This window comes from Panthera onca, chromosome B4, assembly GCF_046562875.1.
Source record: "Panthera onca isolate mPanOnc1 chromosome B4, mPanOnc1 haplotype 2, whole genome shotgun sequence".
NCBI lineage: Eukaryota > Metazoa > Chordata > Mammalia > Carnivora > Felidae > Panthera > Panthera onca.
Genome location: NC_138345.1, coordinates 126,082,679 through 126,103,644, shown reverse-complemented (window position 1 = coordinate 126,103,644; position 20,966 = coordinate 126,082,679). Strand labels below are relative to the sequence as shown.

The 20,966-nt window shown below is 39.0% G+C and overlaps 2 protein-coding genes and 1 pseudogene across 10 annotated transcripts in view; all 3 read left to right on the top strand.

Moving 5' to 3' along the window:
* The window catches only part of CRY1 (cryptochrome circadian regulator 1), a 94,129-nt gene extending 88,512 nt beyond the window's left edge, over nucleotides 1-5,617 (top strand). Inside the window, exons 11-13 of one of the 2 annotated variants that reach the window (XM_060656535.3) lie at nucleotides 3,777-3,848; nucleotides 3,929-4,028; nucleotides 4,973-5,617. In XM_060656535.3, the coding sequence (XP_060512518.2) occupies nucleotides 3,777-3,848; nucleotides 3,929-4,028; nucleotides 4,973-5,048 (248 nt within the window). In that variant the 3' untranslated portion in view covers nucleotides 5,049-5,617. Of the gene's footprint in view, nucleotides 1-3,776; nucleotides 3,849-3,924; nucleotides 4,029-4,972 lie in introns of both variants that reach the window. The other variant, XM_060656534.3, reaches the window with a different exon arrangement.
* LOC132660531 (U2 spliceosomal RNA) lies at nucleotides 2,263-2,378 on the top strand (annotated as a pseudogene).
* Nucleotides 5,618-8,981: 3,364 nt separating the features above from the next.
* Nucleotides 8,982-17,736, top strand: MTERF2 (mitochondrial transcription termination factor 2). Of its 8 annotated transcripts, none has more exons than XM_078449512.2 (4): nucleotides 8,982-9,181; nucleotides 10,282-10,395; nucleotides 11,063-11,182; nucleotides 16,316-17,736. In XM_078449512.2, the coding sequence occupies exon 4, from the start codon at nucleotides 16,361-16,363 to the stop codon at nucleotides 17,528-17,530; it is 1,170 nt and encodes a 389-aa protein (XP_078305638.1). In that variant the 5' UTR covers nucleotides 8,982-9,181; nucleotides 10,282-10,395; nucleotides 11,063-11,182; nucleotides 16,316-16,360; the 3' UTR covers nucleotides 17,531-17,736. The 8 variants fall into 8 exon arrangements, with proteins under 8 accessions (XP_078305638.1, XP_078305637.1, XP_078305641.1 ...); XM_078449511.2 differs by having other exon boundaries at nucleotides 10,240-10,395; XM_078449515.2 differs by lacking the exon at nucleotides 10,282-10,395 and having other exon boundaries at nucleotides 11,086-11,182.
* The last annotated feature ends 3,230 nt before the right edge of the window (nucleotides 17,737-20,966 follow it).

Sequence of the window (20,966 nt, the reverse complement as noted above, 5' to 3'; positions counted from 1 at the left end):
ACTTAATTTTTTTCCACTAACAATACCCATTCAGGGGCACCTGGGTGACTCAGTCAGTTAAGCATCTGACTTCAGCTCAGGTCATTATCTCACAGCTCGTGAGTTCGAGCCCCACATCGGGCTCTATGCTGACAGCTCAGAGCCTAGAACCTGCTTTGGTTTCTGTGTCTCCCTCTCTCTTTGCCCCTCCCCCACTCACACTCTGTCTGTCTCTCTCTCAAAAATAAATAAACATTTGGAGCGCCTGGGTGGCTCAGTCGGTAAGCATCCAACTCTTGGTTTCAGCTCAGGTCATGATCTTTGAGGTTTTGTGGGTTCAGGCCCCACATTGGTTTCCAAGCTGACAGTGCAGAGCCTGCTTGGGATTCTCTGTCTCCCTCTCTCTGTTCCTCCCCGACTTGTGCTGTCTCTGTCTCTCTCAAAGTAAATAAATAAACTTAAAAATTTTTTTTAAAAAATAAACATTAAAAAAAAAGAGTGCCTAAGAAGTGACAGTAACCAGTGCTGTAAAGGATGTGTAGAGACTGGAACCCTCAAACGTTGTTGAGAGATGGGCTGTAAAATGTTATAGCCACTTTGGAAAAAGCTAAACATAAATTTAACTTACAACCCAGAAACTCCATTCCTAAGTGTCTGTCCAAAAGAAATGAAAACATATGTCTACACGAAGACTTAAGGAATCATAAGACTGTTTTCAATAGTTTCATTTATAATAAGTCAAAATGTACATCCATGCAATGGAATATTAATTCATAAGAAGGAATAAAATGCTGGTACATGCTACATTATGGATAAACCTCAAAAATACTATGTTAAGTTAAAGAATACAGACACAAAAGACCACATACTGCCCAATTCACTTATATGAACTGTCCAGAAAAGGCATGCCTTTAAAAGAAACTAAGTTAATGGTTATCTTAGGTTTAGGGGTAGGAATGAGAATGAATGCAAATGGGCATGAAAATGTTCTAAAACTGGATTAGATTGTGATGATTACACAACTCTATAAATTTACTAAAAATTATTGAATTGTACACTTAAAACAGGTGAATTTTATGGTATGTAAATTATACCTCAAAACTGCTTTAAAAAAACTATTTACTATAGAGAACATGGGAAATTCAGAAAAATAGAAAACAGCAAATAAAAATCACCCACAATTCCATCCACTAGAGACAGTCATTATTAAATTTTTGGTATGTTTCCTTTGAATACATTTTCTATGCGATTTTTCCCCCCGCAGTGTCTTTAAGTTCGAATTTTATGAGTGAAAAATCCTTTTGGTGCTATTGATAGTGTAACATAAGAGGACTGTGAGCATACAAACTTTTTGCCCTTAGAAAACATGGGATTTTTAGAAATAAGAAATATGGGAGTTTGTTTAAAGCTATTTTCATTCTAAGATTTGTCATCTTATATAATCTTGGCATTTGAAATTTAACCACTGTAATGTCCCTGAAGATACAGTTAATGTGGGGATTTCTGATTTTTATAAGCAGCTATGCTAGTCATAAGCCAGTTGATTCAGCAAAGCTCTTTGCTCTACTCATTGTCTCTTGTACTGTTATTCTTGTGACAATATAACTTACTGCATTTTTTATGGGGAAGTTATAGGCAGTTGAGATATTCATCAATTTAGGGACTCAGGAAGAGTCTAAGTGTCTGCTTATCATTTAGCTCTCTAAAGAAATAAAATGCCATCTTAAGGAAATTCTGAATGTATTTATTGAACTTATTAATTTACCGCCTCCTCTTCAAAAGTAGCCACTCTCCCAATTTCTAATACTATAATTTTTGCCCATTTTTTGCACTTTATAGAATCCTATAGTTTGTAATCTTTTTTTTTTTTTTTTTGGCCTGGCTGGTTTCACTCAGTATTTCGTTTATGAGATTATTCTCATTTATCTTAGAACTGGAAGAAGAATGAATTTGATTAACTTGAGAAAATGAGGTGACTAGCCTGTGATTTAGCCTACCTCTGTGAATCTTCCAGTAAAATTGACTTTTCCTTCTTCAGTGTCCCCACTGTGTGCTATAAAAACTTCCCTCCTAGAACCTAGTAACACTTATTTGTACTTAGTGATTTTATGTATCTGTCATCTACTTGACTGTAAATGCTTTGAAGACAAGACCTCATGTCTTAGTAATATTTGTATCCCTAGTACCTGTTACAGCCTTTAGCATAAACAAGCATGCAACAAATGTATAAAGTATGAATAAATATGATAGTTGAAAGTTATTTGTTGAAGCTTTCTTGATTCTATCGCTTCTTGGCCTTTTGGCCAAGATCAAGTGAAGTTTTCTTGATTATAAAATATATGATATATATACACACACATATAAATGGTTAGCACTTAACCACTTTAAATGTATAATTCAGTGGAATTAAGTACATTCATGTTGTTACATGAAGTTTTAAATAAATCTTGTACTGGGGTGCCTGGGTGGCTCAGTCAGTTAAGTGTCCAACTTCAGCTCAGGTCATGACCTCACAGTTTGTGAGTTCGAGCCCTGCATCAGGCTCTGACAGCTCAGAGCCTGGAGCCTGCTTTGGGTTCTGTGTCTCCCTCTCTCTCTGCCCCTCCCCCACTCACACTCTGTCTCTGTCTCTGTCTCGAGAATAAACATTAAAAAAAAATTTTTTTTTAAATAAATCTTGTACAATAATGCAAGGTGACAAGTATCACTATTAGGGGAAGCCCTGCCAATGGTAAAACCAGGAGGAGTAGCACCATTCAGTGGTGAATTTGCCGTAGTCCAGAGTCTGACCTTCAGCCTTAACAGCCTTACAGGTCCCAAGAACTGAGGGTTTTTAGTTTAATTAGAGGTGACTGTGAAGGGCACACTAGAAGTTTAAAAATCAGGGTGCTTGTTGTGATGAGCACTGGGTGTTGTATGTAAGTGATGGGTCACTGAATTCTCCTCCTGAAACCAATATTGCACTGTATATTAACTGAAATTTAAACGAAAAAATAAAAATCATGTGACTTAAAATATCAAGGAACACTAGTTCATTATTTATGGTGGAGGTATCCCTTTCCAATGATAGAAGGCTTCATCCCTGATCCACTTTCCCAATTTTGAGTACTTTGAAAAGCTGAATTCTTTATCCAGAGGAAGTTGATGAGCATGAAACTATAATAAGAAATAAGTAGCTTATCTTGCTCAGACCAAGGTGACCTCTCTGTAGGGGCTAGAATGTTCATATTTGTCCATTATCTAGACACACTGACAAAAATGTTTCTCTAGAACCTATTTCCTGTGCCAACCCATTCTCCTGTGACACTGGTTCTTTTTAGAAGGGTTGATACAATTGCTAGGTAACTGCCATGTTGTTTCTGAATTCTTGTGTGATTTGAATTGTTAAATTCTCATCTGGCAGGCCCTTATTCACTTATCTCCAAGGGCATATGTTTTGGACAGGCTCTGAGGGGAGAATGTGGAATAGAGGCACAAGAGGTGAAAGAAGGATATATATCTCACGGTTGCCCTATATTTTCCTTCTATGATCAAGTGTCTCGTTGTCATGCAGTAAATAAATGTTTTTTAGAAAATGATTATTAGTGATTTTGCCTTTGAGCCAAAAGTCAACATTTCTATGACCCTAAGTTTAAGTTTTCCTGATTTGAGCATATGGTTTTTGGTTCATATGAAGGATTGGGGTTTAGTCTGAAAAAGCATAAATGCCCTAATACAGTTACTAAAAATTGGATTTGTAGTCTTAATACATACAACTTAGAATTTAAATAATTTTACTGTGTTTTAAATACTAACAGGTTGCTCTCAGGGGAGTGGTATTTTACATTATACTCATGGAGACAGTCAGCAAACTCACTTACTAAAGCAAGGTAAGAATGAAGCATTTGAGCATACTGTTCTTTTTACCTTTCCTATCGTAAACATACATTTTTTTAAAATACGTAGGAAGAAGCTCCATGGGCACTGGTCTCAGTGGTGGGAAACGTCCTAGTCAGGAAGAGGATACACAGAGTATTGGTCCTAAGGTCCAGCGACAGAGCGTTAATTAGGTAAATATTTTAAAGCCTTATTTCTTGCTTTAGTGGAGTGTGTAATCAACATAAATTAAGACAGTTTCCAAAATAGAACTAATCTCTTTTTTCAAACTAGAGAAACTGAGGCATTAACTTTTCAGTAATTGTTACAAAACCATTTAATTATTAGACAAGAGAAGTGCATCTGTACTGGACAGAGTGCTTCACTCAGTTTTGAAAGTGATCATCTTAATTGATGATCTTTAAATTTGAAAAACTTATGATGTTGTGCTCAAGTTTTTTTCTCAGAAAAAGACATTTTTTTCATTTTCTTACTATGTGACCATGAGTCTAAAACAACCGAAGTGACTTTTTATTGTAAGTAGTATTAATATAATCCCTTTATGAACTTTTCCCCGCATCTTTGCCTCTTAAATGTTATAAGTTTCTTTTATGTATTGTGATACTTCTGAAATCTAAATTCTTTCAGGGAATAGTTTAATTTTTTAAAAAAACTGGCCCTTTTTTAGAGTTATCAAAAAAGCCATGGCTATATTCAGTTGAATTGGATGTGGCATATTATTTTATCATTTAAATTTACATGAAAAATATCTATACAGTGCATTTGCCAGTTTTTAAAGACTTTTGTTTCTTCAGTTATCTTAAACTGTGTGCTTTTTTAAAAATTATTGCTAACTATACTTACAGTAAGTATATAATTGAGTAACGTATATAATTATTGAATCAATGTGATTGATGTGCACTGGAAACTAATATATTGTATGTCAGTTATACTTCAGTAATAATATATATGTATATGGACAGCAATAATAAAACATTTTAAATATTGCTGTTTTCTTAGTGCCAACCTAATTTAGATTGTAACTTTCTTGAAGATCAATAAACACTCATCAATTTTTTTATCATTTAATTCCTTGAAATCAAACTTTACCCAGTTTCTTTTTCCCCTTAAATCACAGAAAACATTCAAGAAGAATACTGTTGCAGCTGAAATTGGTGGGGAGTTCAATACTTTTTTCAGTTAAATTATTTTAAAATGTCCTTCATTGATGGAAAGCAGTTACATTTTGAAATGCATTGTTTCTAATGACATTTCTGTAGTTTTAAACTTTTTAATGAATTTCACGTAGGATGAATGGTAATTTGTATATAAAGAACTTGATAAAAAATTTGCTTAATGTAAATAGAAATAGTCACAGTTAGTATAGACCCATCAATATATTTTTGATAATTTTTCATGTATGGTAAAAGTTAAAGTGGCAAACTGATATCCTGATATAAAAATTAATGTTTTGAGTGTCAATGTGGGAAGATAGGAGGTTTTTAGACTTTCTTAAAAGACTTTGTTAAAATTTTAGGACAAAATTTTCTTGACATCATTGTTTGATCTAACTTTACACTCTTTGATAATAATGTTTTAGAAAATATGCGCCATCACAATTAGTAGTTACAGCCTCTGTTAACACAGACAATATGTTTTAAAGCTTCATGTATGCCTGTTTTGATGCAAATCTGTGGAAGTATCATGTGTTAAGTTCTCCTTGTCTCCCTTTGTTCATTTACAGCTAAGTGACTTTGTTATTAAAGTATATGCATATATGGAATCTTGTGTACTTGGTGGTGGTTGTTTTTTTCTTCTTTAAGTTTTTGTTTTAGTTAAGTGGGAGAGCATTGTTATATGAGATGTGATTACAAATTAGAGAGTCTATAAACCGCATGTAGCCATTCTGAATGAAGGAACAACTTCCAATATGTAGTAAAATAGTATTTTTCAAAATTATTCCAGATAAGATTACTATCTTCCAAATACTTTGTACTTTCAAAAATAGGTATCTGCAAGAAGGATTTAAAACCAAAGAGATTTTTTTCAGGTAATGGGGCTTGTAACTATGAGTTAGTCACTACAATTAATAATGTGGGCTCTGGAGTCAAAGGCCAGGCTCTGCAACTCATTAGCTTTGAGATCTTGAGCAAGTTATTAACCTTCTGTGCCTTCTTTTTTGTCTTTGAAATGGAGGGGAGAGTAGTATCTCCGTCATACTACATATGAAATGCTCGTGACAGTGCCTGGCACGCAGTAGGGAGCTCGCTAAGTGTTAGCTGCAGGGCTGCCGTGCTGTGTAGCTCCCTGGATTGTGTAGGGCACAGTCTGCTTAGCTGTATGCTCTAGCTCTGGGTAGCCGTCATTATTTTCATTACTATTATTATCCCATTCCTGTCTCTTGTAGGCAAGTTTTTGTCTTTTAGAATTCCAATCTTTTATTTTTTTATTTTCCCAGTCTTCAGTTGTGATAGATGTTCAGTGAGATAATTGTATCAAAAAGTAAAGTAAGAGTCATTTGAATCCAAAATCCAGAAACAGTAACATTTTTATATGATGAGCATTTTAAAAAGTATCCTAGATAATGGATTAATACTAATTGATAAGGTCCATTACTGAGAAAAGAAAAAAGTATGCCTTCTCTTCTTTCACCACTGTTAATAAGGAGTGATATTTTCGCTGTTTTTCATGATACTTGTATATAACAAGCTACTCTTTAGACCGGATTGTACTGTACAGCACCGAGCAATTCATAGACCTAGGATTTACCATCACCATCCAGGGGAATAAAAGATTCCGTTTTAATGAGAATAAATATTTTAGTAAAAGAACATTGTTTCAGCATAGGCATTGATATTTTGTTTTAAACATAGGGCTATTTGGTTTTTAGGGGGTTTTTTGCAAAGCTTTTTCAGTTTGGTTTGAATTGTAAATAAAAAGAATCACTGAAAGGGAAAGACAGGTAGCAGTCAGTGTGTTCCAGTTGAGTAGATGTTTGAATGCAGTGGTTTCCCGTAACTAGAGGAGCTACTGTTCTGAAAATCCTGCTTGTGGCTGAGGAATTTAAGGCCTTTTATTCATTCAAGAAATTATATCTTGAAATCTTATTACCAAACATGTTCTGTTCTAGCATCTTGGAAAAAATGAGTTGAGGAAACCAAGCTTTTGAAAGAACCTACATAAAGTCTTTGTTTTTACATTCACTTGAAATAAATTAGTAACTTGGGATATAAAAGACCAGTAACAGTATTATTTCTAATGCATCTCTTAAGTACTAGAAACTTTAGGATCTCCCCACAATTTCAAACATGTTTGTAATTTTTGTATGTGTGTAATATGCATTATACTGGCTTCTTTCCTCTGTCTCTCCATCCAAGTGTTATTGTTGTTCCCCCCCCCCCCCCCGGTTGTATTGTCCTAGAAATTCACTAAATATTTGGAATGGAAAAAACTTCAGGTAGCATTTAGTTATTATTACAGTTGACAGAGCTGACTTGGTCAGTTTCAAGTTTTGATTACAATGCACAGGGTAATAGGTATTACCATTTCTTACACAAGTCTGTGGAACCCTGGTACAAGCTAAGCTGCCAGCTCCCTAGTGTACATATCTGCTCCCTCCCTCCTGAGCAGTGACTGCAGCGTGCAGTTGTAAGGCGCTTGAGTTTACTACATTCCTTGACTTCCTTCTCTTCTCTGTAACCTACTCCAATTCCTTTTCCTAAATGCAGTGAAACATTTTGTTTGGTCCGGACCCCAAATCCTTATATCGCAGGAAAAAGTGTTCAATAAAGCCATGAGTAATAGGATTTTTATTTAAGGGTAACTCAGGGGAAGAAAGGTTACTGGACAATCACTCCCTGACTTCATCATATACATTAGCTACTCATTTAATTCTAGAATATCCTGGAGACCAAAGATGATCCTGAGAGAAGGAGCTAGGATTCTTGTTGCTAGTCTGTGTAATTTAAGGTGCAGATGTTGGTCCCTCTCAAAAAGCCTGTTGAGCACAAAGTGAATATTAAGGGTAGACTCAAATTAGCATTTTCTGAGTTCCTGTCATGTGCCAAATATTGTTCATAGGAAAATAAATTCTTAAGTATCCACAAGGAGTTCACGAGGCGAGAGGGCAGTCTGGAAGAATTACAGTGGTGTGAGTTCAGGCTGTTAGAACTGTGCACAGTGTGCTGTGAAACACATGAAGGAAGAGACCTCCAGCCTGGGAAAATCACAGCTTTCCTGACTCCAGCTCTACCCAGGAGCATAGGACAACTAGGCAGGGTGGGGGCACCCTGTCTTTGGAAACATTTAACTGTACTTGGGATTCATCATGTTATCTGTTGTTAATGTCTTTGTCCTCCACTGTCCTACATGTAAACTCCATCAGGACAGGGAATGTACTTTTAAAACCCCCTTTGTCTTGTCCACCGGTGTCTTCTCATTGCGGTTTCACATGCTTGGCACTTAATAGGCATACCATAAATATTTGTTGATTGATAGATAAATGTGAGAATAAATGGGATGGACACTGAGACTGGCTTTAAGGAGAAATTAGTTTATAAGGTGAGCATCACAGGTAATAATTAGAATGGAACTGGACAGTTTGTCGGAAAAAAAACAAGTGTTCAGGTGAACGCAGCAGGAGAGAGGCTTTTAAAGACGAATCAGACAGTCGCTGGCTACTGGGGGCGGGTGGGAGGGGGGGTAGCAGGGAGACTAGATATGTTCCAAAGAGGTTTGGGGGTTGTTTTGTTTTGACTACATTTCTTTTATAAATTAGTTCTTTCCTATGGAATTATTTTGGGAATTCTAAATGGCTATTGCTTAAAAGATACAGCGGCTTCTGAATTCTACATTTTTTCTTATGGGCTGGTGACATTCCTCAAGGGACAAAACGACCGGAACTCCCGTTTCCTAAATGCTGGTAAGGAAAGGGTGTGAAAACAGCCCGCAGTAATTGCTGGCTCCTGGCTCTGTTCCCAGGAAAGCTGATTCCCACGCTGGCAGGCCTCCTCGCGCAGCCCCGCTTTGCGTAGGGTCACGTAACCTGTGTCCTGCGCCCTGATTGGTTGCGTTGGGACTCCGGGGACATACGTCTGCGAGCTCACGTCTGGGGGGGGGGGGGGGCTCTCAGGTCTCCTGCTTCGTGATTGGCTGTGGGTAGAGGGGTGGTGGCCTGGGTGGCACTCCTGAGGGAAATTCGCCGGCTTCTTGGGACCCTGGTCTCGGGACCTTGATCCTGTTCCCAGGCCTGGGGAAGACGGCCCACCAAGGGAAACCTTCGCGGGGGGAGGGAGGAAGGACGGAGCCAGAGACCCGGGACCGACTGTGTCTTCGACGGAGCGGACAGGTGAGTCCCAACCCCTTCTCCGCCCCTGGGGGTGAGCACCACCAGCATCGCAGGGGCCGACTGGCGGGGGCCAGGGGCTGGGGACCTTGGGCCGCGCACGGCGAAACCAGTCTCCTGTTCAGTCGCCCAACTCCGTCTGCCTGGCGGGGGCGGATGCCTCGGCGCCGTAGGTCAGAAATTTCTCTGGAAACGCGCGGGCCCCACGAGATGGGTGTGTGGCTGTGGATTATTGCCCGAGAGTCTTTTCCTTCGGTCCTCGTTTTTACCTATAAACACTGGGGTTAATTTGAAACTGTCAGCAGATCATACATGTTATAAAGGTAGAACCTAATTGAAATTACTGGTGTTGTAGAGAGGACTGTTAAGGATGAAAATTGTGCATTTCACTCCTCAGAAATGCTTCAGAATAGCCCACATTGTGACTTAACACACATTTGCTAAGAGCATTATTACTGTGTAGGGCACAGGGAAAGAGCTGTACCCTAGAACTAAGTTGTTGGGTTTAAATCCAAGGCCTGCCCTTTGTTAGCTGAGCAACCCTGGGCAAGTTACTTTACCTGCATCTGTTTCTTCATCTTTAAAATGGGTTGTTGGGGCGCCTGGGTGGCTCAGTCGGTTGAGCGTCCAACTTTGGCTCAGGTCATGATCTCATAGTTGATGAGTTCGAGTCCTGCATCAGGCTCTGTGCTGACAGCTCGGAGCCTGGAGTCTGCTTTGCATTCTGTGTCTCCCTCTCTGTCTACCCCTGCCCCACTCGTGCTCTGTCTCTCTGTCTCTGTCTCTCAAAAATAAACATTAAAAAAAAAATTAAAATGGGTTGTTGTGATAATAAATTTTCTGAATACTCTGTAAGTAGTTTATGGTATTAGCCCAATTTAGTCTTCACAGTCACCCAGGATGTAGGGTCCCCGTTTTCCTGACACTCCCCACTGAGGCACAGAAAGGTGACATGACTTCCTTAAGTCACAGCACAACTAATGACCAGGAGTTAAGCCCATACAGATCACAGTTTTACCCACCACATTAGGATGCCTCACCAACTTGGTTTGTTCATTTAGTTTCAGTTAACAAATACTGATTTTGTTCCCCTGTGGACCAAGTTCTTTGCTGGGTGCGAGAGACAGAGCAGAATGGCACACAGACCTTGCCCTCCCAGTGCTTGCAGAGAGTGTGTGGCTCTCACCAGGTTCTCCAGTGCTGTTTGTGATTCCAAGGTATGAAGAAACATTTTAGCAGAAGAGCTAGTGTCTAGTGTAATGTCTAACAACACAGCATGAGCTTAAAAAAAAAGAAGAGAAAAAGAAAAAAACTGGTTGAATGGGTGAAGAACTTAGAGGAGTTAGGGTCAAGAGCAAGGTGCTGTGGAAGAGCACACACAAAGGTCCACCTGCCCAGCCTCTTAGAGTCAGCAAATGCCAGTCTAGTGAAGTGTAGGGAAGCAATTCATTGGAACATGGTGATGACCAGTCTCTGCCCTCATGGAGGGTGACAGAAACAACACATGAACAGCTGCAACAGTGACAAGTGGCACCAAGGAGCAGTCCTTGGTGCTGTGAGAGCCTGTAATGGGGGCAGGAGGCTTCATCTGTTTATGAAAGTCAAGGAGGTCTAAGAAAGTGACAGACCTAGGGGTTAGACAGGGGTACTTTGGGCATGGGGAACAGCCCTCAGTCTTCAAAGACCCTGTGGTGTGAATGTGTAGAGCACCAGAGACTGAAAAGAACTGGTGGATTTTTTTTTTTTTTTTTTTTTTTTTGGCGGTGGGGGTGGGGGTGGGGAAGGTGCAGGCACAGATTCAGGTGGTGACAGAGACCAGACAGAGAGGCCTTTTAGGCCATGGTATAAGGCATTTTTATTTTGTTTTATGTCTTTATCCTAAAGTGCCACTGAAAAGTTTATTGCAGGGACATGACAAGATCACATTTTGAAAAGTTGGAGAGAAGCTCAAATGATTAACTGAAGCCCTGGATGAAAATAGGATCTCTAAGGAGAAACTGTAAGGTAAGAAGGGGAGAGGGTCTAAATCAAGTCTTGAAGATGGGCCTGCAAAGGAGACAGATAAAGGGAAGTCAGAGTGGAGGAAGGAAGGGGGAGAACTGGGAGGATGGGAAGTCCTGGAAATCAAGTGAGAGAATATTTCGTGGAGAAAGTGGTCAACTGTGCTGAAAGCTGCAGAGGTCAAAAGAGAGAGGAACTAAAAGTGCTCATTGGCTCTAATCACATGGAAATTGTCTTTATTGGGATCTATGTAGGGAGGAGGGGAGGAAATGGAGAGAAAAAGATCTGTGAGAATTAACTGAGAGTAAGAGAAAATAGGGTTTTAGGTGGAGTGGCAGTGAGAAGAGACTTTGAATTGAAGGGTGGGAGCCCCAGAGAGGAGGACAACTGAAAGAGTGATTTTACAAGGAAGAAAGGGTCTGGATGTCTCAGGCCAGACAGGTTGGGATCAGTACAGGAGCAGGGATTACCCTGGATACTGAAGGGTATACTTGTAGCAGAGGGGAGATACCAGAAGATTTAAGTTTGGTGTGATGAGTTGCTCTCCTTTCTTTGCACAGATTAGAGGCAAGAGCATTGGTTGAGAGTAGAATAGGGGTTGAGGGGAGCTAGAGGTCCAAGCTGAGGAGATTTGACATCCTTGGTGGGGGATGTGCAAGAGTGAGTTGCCCCAGAGATTGTTTTAGAATGGTCTGGCAGAGGGGGCCAAGTATGCAGCAAAGAAATTAGCCTCCTGGCTTATTCAGGGAATTGCAAAATAATAGGGAATTGAGGATGGAAGCTAGGTAGAATGAAAAGCTGCATTTTTTTTTTTTTAATGCTTATTTGGGGAGAGAGCATGAACTGGGGAGGGACAGAGAGAGGAAGAGAGAGGGTCCCAAGCAGGCTCCACACTGTCAGTGCAGAGCCCAACTTGGGACTCGATCTCCTAAACTGTGAGATCATGATTTGAGCCAAAAGCAAGAGTTGGATGCTTAACCAACTGAGCCACCCAGGCGCCCCAAAGCTACATTTAATGTATAGTAAAGGAGGCCTCACAAATCATGGGGAAAGAAAGGACTGCTCAAAAACAGTGCTTGGAGATAGCCAAACTGTTGATAATCTGTTTAGACTTGTCACTCATAACAGAAATTTCAAGTGAATTAAAGGAGCTGTCTTTTTTAAATCAAACAAAAATATAGAAGGACATATGGGTGAATTTTTGTCATCATGTAGTGCATAAAGCAGTAGGAATCATCAAAGGAAACTTCCATGACCCTTCGACCACTTAAAATTAACCACTTTGTTCTAACACAAGCTATATTATGTATGAACCTTGAAGACATTATGCTAAGTGACACAAGCCAGATGCAATGGGACAAATATTGTAAGACTCCACTAATATGAAGTACCAAGGATAGGCAAATTCCTAGAGACCAAAAGTAGAATAGAAGTTACAAGGGGGCTGAGAGGAGGAAGGAGTGGGGAATTACTGTTTTATGGGAATAGAGTTTGTGTTTGGGGTGATGAGAAAGCTCTGGAAATCATGGTAGTGGTTGTACAACATTGTGGATTTACTTCATGCCACTGAATTGTATACTTAAAAATGGTAAGAATGGGGGGTGCCTGGGTGACTCTGTCAGTTGAGTGTCCGACTCTTGATTTTGGTTCAGGTAATGATTCCAGGGTCATGGCATCGAGCCCTGCGTCGAGCTCCATGCTGAGCATCAAGCCTGTGGATTCTCTCTCTCTCTCCCTTTGCTCCTTCCCTGCTTGCGCACACTCTGACTTTCTCTCTGAACAAATAAGTAAATAATTTTTTTTAAAAGGTTAAATGAGAAAAATTTATATCTTAGCACAATAAAAAAAAGTAACCATTTTGGTATGCTGGAATGTACCTTCAACAACTAAAAGTGAACTGGAGAAAATCTTTCCAAAAACAAGAGGATTATTTTTTTAATATATGAAGAGTTTATATAAGTCAATTTTTAAAAAGCAGAAAGATTGCTATTTAAAAAGGCCGGAATAGGGGCACCTGGGTGAGTCAGTCAGTTAAGGGTCCAACTTCGGCTTAGGTCATGATTTCTCAGTTCCCCAGTTCAAGCCCCATGTCCGGCTGTGTGCTGACAGCTCAGAGCCTGGAGCCTGTTTCAGATTCTGTCTCTCTCTCTCTCTCTCTCTCTCTCTCTCAAAAAGAAACAAACATTAAAAAAAAATTTTTTTAAGGCAGGAATAGCTAATTCACTAAAGGAAATAGATGGTCAAAATAATTCATTAAGCTCTGCCTCATTAATACAAGAAAACAAAGTTAAATTAGTGTTGTGTTCATTTTTTACAAAATAGAATTAAAACTAATGAGAAAATCAGTCATACTGCTTGTGACAAGGTCATCTGACATTTGTTCTGGATTATAAAGTAACAACCTAGCTTTTCAAATGTTCACATAGCTCCTCTTCAATAATTCCATTCCTAGGAATTCATTCTAAAAGAAAATAATAGCATACTTGATGTTAGGGAATGAATCACAAAATTATATCTATCCCATATGTCATGTGCTCATTTTAAATGTTTAGAGTGCTTTTGATGCCAAGTTTAGATACTTAGAGTGGATAAAAAAAAGAATAAATAAACTGTGTATATATAAATGTGTGTTAATTACAGAGGATTCACAACATTTGTGCTTTTCACTTTTCTTCGTCAACTGTGTTTGCTCATCAGAGAGAAAGAAAGAGCAAGACAGGCAGCTTTAATTATGAGACAACCCACCTGAGCACATGATAGTTCACCCTGGAGTAAGCAGGAAATGTGAGACGGCCTGCTTTACCCTCAGCCTCATTGGGCAGGAGCATCTTGCTGTGGTCAATGTGGTGCTAGTGTTTAGTCTGTCATTTTGTGTAATGTGACCCCCACACTAAGCCAACTATTTCATCTGGTGCTTAGCCAAACACTGGGATCTGCTCCAGTGCTTGGGGAACCCCTTGCCAGACTGGACTTACCTAGAAGACGTTATGTTGGTATTTAATGTGGTGCCGGTTTAAGACATTTTCAAGAAAAATTCTGAGTCTTCACAATTTCAAATTGGAGGCTGAGCTTACACCCTAATTCTCATATACCAGGTAACCTTGCTTGTATGTAGTTCAAAATTATAAAGGGTGCAAGAATCAGAAAAAAAACAACAGACATGTATGTCAGATATGAACAGTTGTCTATAGGTGGTAGAGTTGTGACTTTTTCCATTTCCTTATTCTTTTCAGAGTGGGGCGGATCCTCTGAAGTGAGAACGTATTGCTTTTATAAACTGTCACTTGGGACGACGGAAGCATTTAAAATAGTTTTCACAGTTTTCACTTACTCTTTGTAAATAATGTACTTCTGTCTAAAATACAATTTAAACTCCTATTACTACAAGAATTTTAGCTCCAGATATTTCCTGGTAATGGCTACTATTTATTGAGTACTTCCTATGTACCAGGCTTTGTGCATAGTCCTGGACATGCATTTGAACCTTCACGGTATTCCTGTAAAGTTTATGTCAAGTTAAAGTTGTCTCCATTTTACAGATGATCCTGAGGAGTAGTAGTACATTTACTATATTGTAGTAGTATTGAACATTTACTGTGAGACACTGTTCTAGTCACTACTTGTTTACATACTTAATCTGAGGCTAAGTAACTTTCCCAAGATGACCCCATAAATTAGAACCAGGACTGAACATGGGCATCTTGGCCATGGAGTCCATGCTCCTTCCAGCATGTGGTACAGATGTGAGGCCCGAGATTGTGGGGTGTGGGGCTCCATGTGCCCATCATTATGCAGTATCTCCCTCTTCCTTCCTGTTAAAATCCATGGTCCTCTTAGAAATTTTATAAAATAGCCTAATATTTATATCTTGGCTCTTTAGGAATCATCTAAAGGAAACTAGTATTAGGAATTACATTAAAAAGAAAAAAAAACTGGTTGAACCACTCTAAGTAAAACAGAAACTACGCCTACAGTTATCTTAGACACCATGGACACTAACAATGAGCTATTATTACAAATGGTAAACCAAAATGAGAACATTGTTACTTGTTATTTTTCCTTAGAGAATAGTGATTTATTTGCATTAGTTGGGACAGGCTTGAAAGTGAAAAGTCCTTGCATATGTGGCAATGGCATTATTAAATAGTTTTCACAACTATCCGGGATTGGATTATGGCTTTTTTCAACTTTCCTTCAAACCTACAAATAATAAGGAAGGCTGTTAACTAGCTAAATAGTTCAGCACTACATGCTTTTACGCCAGGGATGTGACACTTAACCACTCTCACGTGCTGAAAGTTCAAACAGTAAACTAGGCATGTTTTAATTACCAGAGAATAACAAGAAAATAGCACGGAAGTCGATAATGCAGGAAGCACAGTGTAGCCATCTCTAGGTACGTAAAGCTGTCAAGTGGGGGCAGCTGGTTAGACTATTGTGCAAGTATGGACCCCGTTCCACTTAGTGTGATTGCCCACTGCTCCACTGGGGCAGTCACAGCATATCTCATTTTGCCTAGCTAAGATTTTCTTTAATTTTAGGTTTATGAAAAGGATTTTCACATAATTCTGATGAAACAAGCTTACACTTATTATTTTCAATAAAATGACTTTGGGTAATAATTATTTAGCAAAAGTATTTACTCTAAAATATAAAGTTAGAGATGACTCCCCCCCATAAGTATTTGCTTCAGCTAAACATAAACTTGAAAATGTAAAATGTTAAAAAAAAAAAAAAAAACAAAAGCTGTGTGTGTGTATTAGTAAAATGTGTCTCCTAAAGAAAAACATAACGAGTTGTAGAAAAGGGAATTTGTATCAGAATGACATTTGAGGTCTTTGAATCCTTGAACTGTTTGTGGCCTTACTACTGATCTGTAAAATGGAAACTACTTCACAAGGTTGTGGCAAAGCTCACACAATGTTTAGAGTGTAGAAGATGTCTAAGTTGTGATGAGGTATGTTAGTTACTTTATACATTTAAGAGGATATATGTAATATTCCACAAAAAGTTTGAAGCCAACTTTGGCAAAATGCAGTTTTCCTGTCTAATTTACATCCATGTTATTTCTGTGCTTACTGCTGACAGCCCAAATTTGTGCTCCATGTGTTAAAACCTGCATTTTCTTTCTTACAGGTGCAATAAGTACCTTCTGAGTCCCAGGACGGTGGCAATTAGCCAATGGTTGCAGGCATGTTGTGGAAGTTGCTGATAAGATCCCAGCCCTGCAGGCTGTGTTCTTTCAGAAAGATGCTATCGGCTCCAAAATACAGACCCTTTCTAGCGTGCTTCACCTATACAAATGATCATCAGTCAAGCAAAGAAAATAAAAGAACAGTGGAAAAGCTCTATAAATTTTCAGTCGACATCGGGAAAATTCGCAGACTAAAAGGATGGGTACTTTTTGAGGATGAAACCTATGTTGAAGAAATTGCAAATGTTTTACAACAACTAGGTGCTAATGAAACCGCTGTAGCCAGTATTTTGGAACGCTGCCCAGAAGCAATTGTCTGCAGTCCAACGGCTGTTAACACCCAGAGAGAACTCTGGCAGTTGGTCTGCAAAAACGAGCAAGAGTTAGTCAAGTTAATAGAACAGTTTCCAGAATCTTTCTTTACTGTTACAGACCAGGAAACTCAGAAGCTGAACATTCAGTTCTTTCAAGAGTTGGGACTCAAAAATGTGGTCATTAGCAGGTTTTTGACAACTGCATCTAATATTTTTCATAATCCTATTGAGAAAAATAAGCAAATGATAAGTATTCTCCAAGAGAGTTACCTAAATTTAGGTGGCTCCGAGGCCAACGTGAAAGTTTGGTTACTGAAATTATTAAGCCAAAACCCATTTATTTTGCTGAATTCTTCTGCAGCTATAAAGGAAACACTAGAGTTTCTCCAGGAGCAAGGTTTCACAAACTTTGATATTCTCCAGCTTCTCTCCAAACTCAAAGGATTTCTTTTTCATCCTTGCCCCAGAAGTATACAGAACAGCATTTCCTTCTCTAAAAATGTTTTTAAGTGCACAGATCATGACCTGAAGCAATTAGTTTTGAAATGTCCTGCCATTTTATATTATTCTGTTCCAGTTTTGGAAGAGAGAATTCAGGGATTATTGAAAGAAGGAATTTCCATAGCTCAGATAAAAGAGACGCCAATGGTTCTTGAATTAACACCGCAGATAGTACAGTACAGGATAAAGAAACTGAATTCCCTAGGCTATAGAATAAAGGATGGACATCTGGTAAATCTAAGTGGAACAAAAAAAGAATTTGAGGCTAACTTCGGCAAAATTCAGGCCAAAAAAGGAAGGCCATTGTTTAACCCTGTGGCACCATTAAACATTGAAGAGTAACTTGCAGACTGCTGCTTTCTAGCATTGCAGAGTGAAGCTGAGTAGCAGGGACTGGAGTCAGTTTGTAGGCACTAGTAATTTTAAGAAACTGCTTAGCTTCTGAGTTGTCTTAAGTTACATCTGAGTAGATAATCTCTGACTCATTTGCTATATTTTAAGATATAAACTGCATTTATTTTAAATAAAGTTGGTAATTTTGACTTTGAGCTATTTCAAAAACTCCTATACTAGTAAGTAAATGGCACATCAGAGTGATACTTTGCGAGTGAATCATTTCTAAGATACTGACAAGTACACTCCCTTAATTCAAAGTATGGATATATTTTTATTTAAATAGCACATTTCATCTGGAACACAGACTCCGTCTTCTTCCTCACCACCAGCTCTGAAACATCGCTCTAATGTGGTCTGAATTCTATAGATTAGTGTTAAGTGAAACAATAAGCAAACTTCTAATACATTTTTTTTAACAGCAAGCTGATTTCATCTCTTGGTTGGGATAAGCAAGTGCCTTTGAGAACAAAGTATTTCTCATCCAAAAAGAATAGAGCTTATTCGTGTGGTGAGCTTAAAACTGACCATCTCAGAGAACTCTTACATGCATTACTTTCCCCGTTTTACAGACGAGGAAATAAGCTTAGAGCAGCCTGCCTGCCAAGCGACAGGGCCCAGATGTACTATGATCTGACTTCTGTTCAAACCTATGAACAGAAAAAGGATTGCTTAGGAGTTGGCATAAGAAAAGTCATGCTCTTACCTGACATGCCAAAGGAGTACTAACAACAAATTTAGGAATTTTTGTGAAAATTGTAAAATTCCTTAAATGTGAAATGATCTAACTTACATACATTCGAAGTAAGCAACTTTTTAGAAAACTCTGAAAATCCAGGTCTGGCTCTTTGAAAGGGAAAGTGTGTGACAGTTGGTACCGATTTTAGTTAGTATTCCAAGTTTCTCTTTCTAAATCTTGTTCCGAGATATACATTACCCAGATAAAGACTGCCTCACGTTCATCTGTGGAGCTTGAACTCTGTAACAAATAGATAACCAAACAGTTGACTCTGACATTCAAACATCTATGTGCTATGTGTGCATGGCCTTAAGTAATGAAAAACCTATAAAAAATACAGGCCATGTTTTTAATTCATTCAGCAAATGCAAGTAACCCTTACCATCCAAATCTGTTTGGTTCCTTAGGATAGTGAAAGACATTTCTATGCAGCATCTACTAAGAGCCAGGCATGCTGTGCTTTAGAATCCTTAAAGTTGAGTACCACTATTTACTGTTCTATAGATGCGATGCAGGCAGAGAAAGGGTTAAGTCACCTACCCGAAGGTTAGGTGACCTACAAAGGAAGGTTCAAGAAAAAGAATGGCAGCCAGTAATAGCCCCGCCAGGATTGAGTGCCAGATAAGAAGAGCATTGCAATGCCATCTAAGGAACAGGATCTCACTAAGAGTGATGGGAAACCATTGGAAAGAGTTTAGTTTGGTTCTTGTCCTGACATAATTATCAATGGTAAGCTTTATCTTTTATTCTCAAAAGTGTCCTAGTTTTGATTTTATATTATATGGTTGCCTTAGTAGTTCTATTGTATTTTGAGATACCTACTAGATATCTGAGATGTCAAACAGGCAAATGGCAGTTGGAACTGTGAGAAGTCAGGACCAGAGATAAATACTCTGGGGTCATTTGAGTATCTATGGTATTTAAAGCTACAACTCTAAATGAGGTTGCCCAGAGATACAGATTTATAGTACCGGCTGGCTGTGCCTGGAATGGCACAAAGAAGTCTGCCAAGGACAGAGGGCAAGGTTAATAATACCGAGTGCCATGGAGCGGTTAACCAAGATACAGATTTTAAGTGGCCATGGATTTGGCAAAAACGGAAATCACTGGTTGGCCCTAACAAGAGTGACTGGTGCATTGAGAAAGGAAGGCAACCAGAGTGGGTTGAGGGAATAGGAAAGGAGTAAGAGGCAGGGACTATATGAAGTTTTCCAACAAATGCTGCTGCAAAAGGAAGCAGGAAAATGGAAGTTGTAAGATGAGGCATAATTTTCTTTCAAGAAACCAAATACCAGAACGTGCTGATGGATATGACCCAGGAGAGAGATGGAGGAGAGATGGAAAAGCTGCAGGATTAATATCCTTCAGGAAGTGAAAGTGGAGTGAGTGGATCTGAGCAGAGATCATAGTCCTGGTCCACATGGGAACAGATGTAGGCAGGTTGATGGAGGGGGTAGTGTGAGAGGAGAGGTGCTGTCAGGTTGCCTCTTTTTTACAGAGGGCAGTAGAACCGGTGGGAAGTACTGCAGAAGGGCTGGAAGACAAGGTGCGAAATGGTTATTTTGAGGAGTAAGAAAATGAACATACAAGAAGGTCTGTGAGAAAGTTTGGCAGAGTTCAGTGGCCATTAATTTTAAAAAAGCCTAGTCAGTACATCAGCAAAATTTAGGTGTTCGGATCCAGGCATAGAAAACCAGAGGCAGTTACAGTTACAAAAATATATTTGTAGCTTACTCTGACTTGACAAGATTAATTTTTTTAAATAACTTTGAGAGAGCAGGAGACGGGCAGAGAGAGAATCTTCAGCAGGCTCCACGCTCTGCAAGGAGCCTGACGTTGGGCTCAATCCCATGACCACGGGATCATGACCTAAGCCAAAGTCCAGAGTCAACGCTCAACCAACTGAGGCACGCAGGCGCCCCTGACAAGATTAATTTTTTTAGAAATCCATATTCACGGCAAAACCTGCAGTACACAGACTTTATTTTCCCTTAGACCAAATCCTGTTCGATTAGTTTTAGCCCTTGGACCTTTCTGCCTTTTTCCATAATTGCATTCTTATTCAGCTCTTCCTATGAATAAAATTTAAAATATTCAAAATCAACCATATAGCAAGGAGAGACATCCTTACATAGACACTAGAGTCAAGTTTTACTTCTGTGAAAAAAGGTTCTACTAACAAAATTCTTTACTTTGAACGGTTTATAATTACACTAAATTCACTTCTGTGACAAAATGTAATTAGCTGCCAAAATAAATAGGATTATAAGACTCCTAGGGAACTCAAGTTAGCCTGGTAAATCAAGTGTCTATAGTCAGCACTGAATGCCAACAGCAGAGTGAAGGACTAGTTACTGAGTAGCCCCATTTCTGTTTCTGGACATAAGCTAGAGAAATGGTGACTTAACATGAATTCAAAAGTGATAATGGGAAATTTCAACCAACACTGAAAGCCTGTTTCATATTTGTAAATAAGAGCTACTTCTCCCATACTGATTAAATCTGAGAATGTATGGCCAGCACCGGGTCATAAGTAGATACCCAGTAATCAATTTTCTACCTTCCTCTAACTGGTTCCCAACTCTCTGAGTCTCTTCTGTCCAGGGAGGGGTCTAAGTTGGTTCCACAGTTACTTAGGACAGAGTG